Source organism: Micrasema longulum, unplaced genomic scaffold (assembly GCF_059751315.1).
Source record: "Micrasema longulum isolate JH-2025_06_02 unplaced genomic scaffold, ASM5975131v1 h1tg003078l, whole genome shotgun sequence".
Lineage (NCBI taxonomy): Eukaryota > Metazoa > Arthropoda > Insecta > Trichoptera > Brachycentridae > Micrasema > Micrasema longulum.
This window is the reverse complement of record NW_028280179.1, coordinates 140,913-150,291: the sequence shown is the minus strand read 5'-3', so window position 1 is coordinate 150,291 and position 9,379 is coordinate 140,913. Positions and strand designations below refer to the sequence as shown.

The 9,379-nt window shown below is 30.3% G+C and overlaps 1 protein-coding gene across 1 annotated transcript; it reads right to left on the bottom strand.

The window, feature by feature from the left end:
- Positions 1-56: 56 nt before the first annotated feature.
- Positions 57-3,051, bottom strand: fwe (calcium channel flower). The gene is made up of 3 exons (XM_088241791.1): positions 2,912-3,051; positions 2,708-2,828; positions 57-1,119 (listed from the first exon to the last, which is right to left on the bottom strand). Exons 1-3 carry the CDS (start codon positions 2,912-2,914, stop codon positions 896-898), a joined length of 348 nt encoding a protein of 115 aa, XP_088097917.1. The 5' UTR covers positions 2,915-3,051; the 3' UTR covers positions 57-895.
- Positions 3,052-9,379: the final 6,328 nt, after the last annotated feature.

Genomic DNA, 9,379 nt, shown 5'->3' with positions numbered 1-9,379 from the left:
TAAAAAAATATTTTTTAATATATTGATACAAGTATCAATAAAATTCTTAAGCCAAATTTTTTTTTTTTTTTTTTGATCTGTCTTGTTTTCCAATTTAAATTGAGTCAAGCTATGTAGTGGAGCAGACACCGTATCAGAGGTCCAGTATTCGAACCCATCTCAATCACAAATATTTTCCCACTGTTAAGGACAGTTATTTAAGACTGTTTAAAAATAAACTTCTTAGATTTTCATGGCCATTCAGATACACAATAAGTTTTTCTGGGTTATTATGCAGTGTGTCGTTCGTCCGTAAAGAGTATGAACAACACACTTATTGTGTATTTAAGAATAGCTCCAAAATTAAAATATTTGGGTAAATTGTGAACTATAATATATTATTTAATAACTGTAATTCCAAAATGCAGCAAAATTCCTATGTCCGAGCGGACTAAAGAATACAGTTCCGAGTATGAAGTATAGCCAGAACACCGAATGTGTGTTTTCGACTCGATGGCGACTCTCGGATAAAAATCCTGAAAAAAGAAATTAGGCGGAGATTAGTCTGCCTTGTGATGTATTGGTTAGTGCATTTGTCTATTATGCCTGAGGTCGTGGATTCGTTTCCTGGCAAGATAGACGTGAAATATTAACTTAAAATATTGATTTTTACTGGAATCAAAGTCCCTGGACCAGATCTAAAACAAAAGATTGATAAATTGCCCTTTAGTATCAAATTATCAAAATACGCTGCAACCGGAGTACCGCTACAATGTCCTGACCCACCGGTTGCGGATAGAGAAATGATGATGATGAATAACGAAAACTGCAACTGTAGCAATGTCATAAGATCAAAGCGATGAAATGCGAAGTCTTCCTTTTTTTAATCAGATTAGTAGGTTTATAAATTGTCATATTAAAATACCGCATACCCAACATAAATGGCGGCCTTGTTCCAGTATGGCCTGTTTTCCACCCACGAAGAAAGCTGGTTTACGAAGTCAACGAATGCGCAACAACACGGGGCCTCACATATTATCACTCCGAATCCCGCAATCATCTGCCACAGGCCCGACAGTAGGCAGGACACGTCTCCTAGCATTATACCCACGCAGTTCCACAGTCCGAGAAGAATAGCAACTGAAAGGGAGTAAGAATATTATAAATAGACAGATATCGCAACAAAAAACTAAGAAAATAGTCAATCTGCTGGAGTTGACAATATAAGAATCCATGATGTAAAAAAACATATCGATTTATTAGGACCAGTATGAACACATTTAATTAATTGCATTATACTCCGAGCGGAAATATGAGAAATAATTAAATGTAGTATAGTCAGAACCATATTTAAAAGTGGAAAACATTCAGATATTAGTAACTATCGACCAATTAATATATTACCTGATTTTGAAAAAATATATAGCTCAAAAATTTATTCACCAATGTTTTGAGTATGTCCAAATGCTTGCAGTGGCCACTTAAACCAGCCAATGACAGGTCAAAAGCCATGTAAATGCCTAGACTCCCATATTCCCTTATCAAAAATGTTTTCCCTCTCTGTTGCAACAAATTTAAATATAAACCTACAGTGTGTACAAAAAATCACCGTTCTAGTCCATAATCCGGGGAAAAAATACGGGAATATGATTGTGTGAAGAAAGGTCAGACCGCGTTTCCTCTAAAGATTAAAGTATACTTACGAAACTTTAAACATAAACTTAAAATGTAGGTTGAGTATGAAAAATCGAAGCAATATATAAGAACCTGTTGACGATTTGTATGCTTACAATTCAGCAGGACTTTAATTTTAAGACTATTGTGTAAATATTTTTAAAAAAATAAATAAAAATTACCTTGAATGTTATGTAATACGTACCATACATATGTGTAATTAATGTACATGTGGTTTTATATCAATATCCTCCAGTCTCTGTTTAGATATCAGTATATTTAAATAAAATTCAAAGAGGGTTAAAATACTGTATTTATAAAGATGTAAACATACATTACTCAAAATAATGTTAGAATTTCTTTACCTATATTTTGAGGGGGTAGTTACACTGAATCTGATTAGATTTCTAGTTTAAATTTAATGTACATATTTTAGGTTAAAATATATTATAGAACAGTAATATTACTAACCAAATATTTGTAAAAAAAATAGTACCTACAGTTCATTTAAATATTTAATAACCTCCACTTTATGTGTGCATAACAATAAGTTTCTAGTGTGCCTACCTAATACAGACGAAACTTGTATGTTCAGACGCACTGTACTTAGATTAAAAAATGCATTTTCAAACATACAGAAAAAAACAATAAAATTCATCGCAAAAGTAGAATTATAAATAACGAAATCAAACAAGTCAATATTTCATATTCTGCATACTCATAAGCAATGCATAAAATGTTGTCAGTACATGGTTCAATGCTATTATTTAAATTATTTCCTCATAAGAGCCTGAGTAAATTAATTGGCAAAACAATTAAAGTGGAATAAAAAAACTTGTTTCTTATCCACTCTGTACATAAATAAAAGATAAAATAAAAAGTAATGTTTGCGATTTCCAAATCATTAATATACAAACAGTCGTGTCATTGTATTAACTACATTGTAATTTAAGATAAGGTAATTTAGTACACTGATTCCGGGTACATTAAAAGATAATGCGGTAGGTTTGTTATTACTTCATTAAATTAAGTTAATATCGTTCAATATGCTTACAAAAACCGCCCACAGTTCCCAACCCCCGGCCAGCATATCTCATCCACCATGGAACGTCATCCTTTGGAACAACATCTTGACCTGGCCTTGCCATAAGGGCGGCTATTTTTTCGGAAAACGACTGTAAAAAAATAAATGAATGAATTTCAATCTTAGCATATTCAAATACGACATTATAGAGAATAGTAAGTGAAAAATCTTTACCATTTCTGAAAAAGGTGATTGATTTGTCTTACTACCACCACTGTCAATTTCACGGTAATGCCAACTTGAAGGTTACTTTCGTGTAGAACTGGATCAGTAATCCAACGTAACAACTTTACACATTGCAAAAATTACTACTGATTTCTACGTTCGAACAATATCAACCTACATTCAAATGCGATCAGTAATGATCGAGCGACTCATCAAAATAATATTACTCAGTATTTATTCGCAAAATATAAAATTAAATAATTATTTGACATTCGTTTTCGATCACTTCTCGTATTTCAACAAATTCACACTAATAGTTTGTACATGCGTCGACGAGTGCAACAATTTTATTTAATCATAGAGCATTCGTACTTTTTATTTACCAACAATAATTTCTGTTATTATTTTACCAATTTATGCAATTCACATACTTTTTGCATTAAGAATGCAGAAATTTTTCATTCTTAAACATTCTCAAGATTTTTTATTAAATCCAAATAGATAAATACCGCATATTTTTCCTACTTTTAAAAAGAAATATAAAATTATTCTGAAAATTGTCACAAAAGAGTTCTCCGTATTATTATTACACAAATGAGCGTTTTTGCATAGGTATTATCGTATGAAAAATTACAGTAGTTGCAGAAATATATTTATAGTGTTAGCGCAAGTTATATTATACCTATATATTTTTTTTTTATGGAAAAGAAATATCTGCGTTCTTATAATTTACGCAAATATTTCATTTTGAGGGCCATTTCGAACGAGTTGTAAATAACTCACCATTTGAAAATGAGAATCAAGTTGGGGTAGAGTGGGATTCGAACCACGGACCTTTGGTCCGTGAGCCCGAAACACTAGCCACGGGACCACAACCCGACTCAATAAAAATAAAATAGTTAAATAATACAAAGAAGCATACATACAAATATATATACAGACTTTAGAGTAATAATACGTCACCGGCTAATAGAGTCGTCCATACGGACAAAAATCATTCTGTAATTATCAACCACGAAGTTAGTGACAGTTTACAGCGATACGTAAAAACAAAAACAAATCTAAGATTTTTTCGCAATGATCTCGGAACACTAATGAATTTTTTATCTATGGAGTCATGGTTCATTAAAATGTTAGTATTAGCGCTGGGCATAATCAGCATAATCGGTCGGTGGAAACAATCGATTGTTATTCGACTGTTATTTGGGATAGTTTATTATGAAGAAACCTATAAAGAACAATATTATTGTAAAATTGTTTTTGACTATGCTTAATATAAAATGCGAAGAAGAGAATAGGACGCCATATCATTCTACCTTTTTTAAAAATAAATATTTATGTTCTTATCATTTTATACGCAAATAAAATTTAAGATTATCACACATCACTTCTAGAAAATAAAAATCAAGTTGTAGAGATCCATTAGATTTTTTTCAGAGAGATATCTAGAGTCCACAAAACCGAAAATTTTCATCAAGAGGTTTTAAATAATAACTATGACATAATCTGCTTGACGGAAACTTGGCTTAACTCAACAATATTTAGTGAAGAAATATTTGACCGGCGATATGCTGTCTTCAGAAGAGATCGCGAAACATCAAGTTCTACTTCAAGGCAAGGTGGAGGAGTTTTGATAGCAGTCTCGAAAAAACTAGTGTCCGATAGAAATAAAACATTTGAAAGTGAAAATGAAGACATTTGGGTGGAAATCAAATCGAATATTACTTCAAACTTTAGTATTTATCTTTGTGTAGCATATATTCCTCCAAATTTAAATATCTCTAACTATAATAGCTGCTTTCAAAAGCTTCAGTACAGATGTCTTCAACGTAAATCAAATTCACAATGCATCATTCTGGGCGATTTTAACATACCTGAAATTAAATGGGTATCAGATGCTTCAGGTAATAATAATTTTCTCTGTCCTACAAATTATACTAGCCGAAAATCATTAATTTTGGTTGACTTTGCATGTATCTGTAACGTTTATCAATTTAATTATCAATGCAATCATAATGGTCGAATATTGGATCTAGTTTTCTCTGATAAAAATAATTTAAAAGTTTTTCCAGTCGACGGTCTTGTAGCAATTGATCAGCATCATCCAGCAATCGAAATTTCATTTGAAATTGAGAATACTCAATTATTGAATGAAAATTGCGAAACTTTCAAATACAACTTTAAAAAATGTAATTACGAACTCTGCCGTCAAGACATATCATCTGAAGACTGGAAGATGAAGTTTGGAGAACATAATACAAATGATATGGTCTTGATTTTCTACAACATTTTATGGGAAATAATAAATAGACATGCCCCATTTAAAAATAGTAAATCAAATTGTAATTATCCACAATGGTTTAGTAAACCATTAATTAAGGTTTTAAAAGAAAAACATAAAATGCGGACGAGGGCGAAAAAATACAATAATCCACTGGATTATGAGGCATTCTCCATCCTAAGAAAAAGATCCAAAGCTTTGCAAAAGAAATGCTATAGAACTTATATCAAATCTGTTGAGGAAGGCTTAGTAGACAATATGAAGGTATTCTGGTCATTTTCTAAAACACAGCGTGCTACTAACTGTATTCCAAAAGTTATGATATATGAAAATGAACGCGCCAGTGATGGAATTGCCGTAGCTGAAATGTTCTCGAATTATTTTGCCTCTGTTTTCAGTAAATCAAACATTGTTCAGAATGTATCAAATACATCCAAAGTATCAAATGATAGATACTACCAATTTAACCTATCTGATTTAAAAATTAACGAAGATGTAATCAAAATTTCTCTAAAAAATTTGGATATTAATAAGGGTCCAGGACCTGACCAGATACCAAGTATGTTTTTAAAAAACTGCAGTAATGAATTAAGCAAACCATTGTACATGATATTTAATAAATCTCTTAATGAATGTATTTTTCCTGATCTGTGGAAGATTGCTAATGTGACCCCCATCCATAAATCTGGAGATAAATCGTCACGAATTACAGACCTATTTGTATTCTTTCATGTTTTGCCAAAGTTTTTGAATCGTTAATCTATAAAGTTGTTCTGGAATATGTTAAGCCATTAATTTGTCCCAAACAACACGGTTTTCTTCCTAAAAGATCAATTAATTCTAACCTTCTGGAATATTGTGACTATATTTGTTCATCATTTAATAAAAAATGTCAGGTGGATGCTGTGTATACAGATTTCCAGAAGGCCTTTGATAAAGTTAACCACCATATATTGATACAAAAGTTGGAAGCAATCGGTATACATGGCGATCTTCTAAATTGGATGATATCTTATTTGAAAAACAGAACCCAAATTGTATGCATAAATAAATTTGAATCATCACCTTTAACTGTAACGTCTGGTGTGCCGCAGGGCTCTAATCTTGGACCATTATTATTTTTAATTTTTATAAACGATCTTGGCTCCCTGTTAGAGTGTAATTATCTTTTCTATGCTGACGACTTGAAAATATTTCGTAAAATTGAATCAACAGATGATCACGCAATGCTTCAAAAAGATCTTGATTCCTTAAGTGAATGGTGTAAACTGAATGATATGCACCTTAATGTTAAAAAATGCTATCAAATAACGTTTACAAGAAAAAGAACTCAAAACTGTTTTACTTATAGCATTAGTAATATTGACCTCAACTCAGTAAGCACAATCCGAGATCTTGGAATCACATTTGACTCACGTTTAACTTTTTCCAATCATTTCAATATTGTTAAAGAGAAATCTTTACAAATGCTGGGCTTCATACACAGAATATCCAAGCCATTTAGAAATGCAGCATCAATAATTTGTTTGTATAATTCTCTTGTACGTAGCAAGTTGGAATTTGGAAGTATTGTTTGGTCACCTCATTATGTGATTTATAAAAATATAATTGAAACTGTACAGAAAAAATTTCTTCGTTCTTTGTCGTTTAAGTGTAACATGGGCAGAATACTTCAATGTTATGAAGAGCGCTTGGAGTATTTTAAAATTGAAAAGTTAGAAACTAGGAGACAAATTATAGATATGATGTACTTGTATAATATAATTCACAATAATGTTGATTCAGTGTTTTGTGTTCAAAGTGTGTCATTGTACGTTCCCCGTAGGCGCCTTAGATCACCTAATACATTTTACCTTCCAATTTTTACAAACAATATGGCACATTTTAACCCTCTTGCAAGTATGTTAAGACTCTATAACAAAATGGAAAAAAAAGTTAACATTGACATTTATCATGATAGAGCAAATAGTTATAAAAAAAACATTACTATGTATCTTAGATCAAATGCCTAATCCTTAGTTTTGTGTATGTAAATTAATTTTAGTCTTTTTTATTATATCTTATATGTTTTTAATTTCTCTTATCTTTTCTTTAAAAAAAAAAAAAAAATCTTTCTTTATTTTTACCTTTCACTAAACTTAATCTTTACCATTACTTAAATTGAATTTACACTCTTATTTTATATAATTTATGAAAGATGTTGAAGTTCTATAATTGAGAATATATGTAAAGAACGTTAGTTATGCTCACTTAAAAAATGTATGTATTGTATGTATTCTTGTTGAACTTCCAAATAAATTTAAAAAAAAAAAAAAAAAAAATACACATAAGCTTCTTCTGCATTCCTCCACAGTTGCTCCAGTGCATGAAGGTGCTGGATGTGAGACAATTTTACCTAAAAGAAGCATTGACACACTTCTGGTCGATCAATGAGAGGTCTTAGAATATGAATTTTATAATACCCAATACCTGAACGACTTTTGCTCAGAGGCACGTCTCCTTTATTGCACCGAAGAGCATTTAATATTTTGAAAGGGTAGACAAAATCTATTTTCAAGAGAGTTCAGAACTGGTTTATCCTTGAGGGAGGGATTTGAATTGGAAAATCCTTTTTGATTTTTTAATTATTTGAGTTGGTTGTTTTATGTAAATCAAATGCGTGTCTTTGTTCTTTTTATATTGATATTCTATGTGTTATCTTTGGTATTCTTGTTTTTTAAAATATTATTGTTTAACTATCTATATTATTTAAGTATATTGATTCATCCTAACTCAACACAGGACTTTGGTCCCATGAAGTTGGGTCTTGTGTCTCAATAAACGTAAATAAAAGGAATCAGGTTGTGGTCCCATGTCTAGTGTCATGGGCTCGTGAGGTTGGTGGTTGGTCTGAGAGTGGGGACTCTACTCCAACTCGATTCCCATTGTCTAATAATGAGTTAATTAACACTTGTTGAAAATGGCCTTCAAAATTGAAGTATTTAGGTAAATTATAAGGATGAAAATATTTATTTTATCTTTAAAAACATTTTGTCAAGCGTACTATGCAGATTATTTTCATTTTCAAGTATTCATTGAACTTCATCATGCCACGTTTTTTCATCATTCCTTGGTTTGTACATCTAACCACATTCAAGAAATCATTCATCATTTATTTATTGTGTATGCAGATAATTGGTAGAATTCCATGTTTAATTTGGTAATGTATCCAAAATTAAACAAAAACCTGAAAAATCCCAATTTGCAAAACACCTAATAAATAACAAACATAATTTAACAAACAAAAACAAACCTAAACCATTACACATAGAAAATAAAGGCTATAGACTCAATCTGTTAGAACAGCTAGAAATAATAAAAAATGACAAAAACCCTGCTAATATACTTATAAATGAACAGTTAAACCTAGTTAATTCGCCTTTACTTAATATTTTCAAAAATAAAAACTAAATTATTTATAATTGTAATCTTGTAATTGTAAATTTGTTATTCCATATTATGTACCAGTATAATAATTTTTAATTTTTTTATTTTACTATATACCTACTAAATATATAAAAACTTGTAATGTTCCCAATAAATTAAATTTAAATAAAATAATATTATAAAATCTTAATGTATTTTTTACCTTAGTTGACATTAAACATGAATGAAACCTGTGTAAAACACCAATGTAGAATTTCAACAATAATTTTCAAAATAAACCTGTATAAATGAAATCAATATTTTTATGATTATTACATTAATTTTAAAGTCATAACAAATGTTTCTAAATAATGGAAGGTTTTTCCCCAATATAACCAAAATATTCCTTTAATATACTCAGTATAACCTAATTGAATTTTAATTACTCTACTTATTTTGGCTTGTATAGAAATCCACAAACATAAAATAGCAATTATTTTTAGTATATAAGGAAACTTTGTAAATATTTAAGTTAGTTTGTTTGAAAATGTCCTAACAAGACGAAACGCGTCACAATATACCCTTTGTATATTTTACAAAAAATAAAGTAGAATTACAATCCAATAAACTTGTTTTATTTTGGATACATTACCAAATTACATTCATCATTTTTTCGTCTATTCCTCTGACATGCACAAGTCATCACAGCACCCCTTTAATCTTTGTTCAACAAATTTTGACATTCGTGAGCCTATCACATTATATCGATGTGGAAAGGCAAAATTTACTAA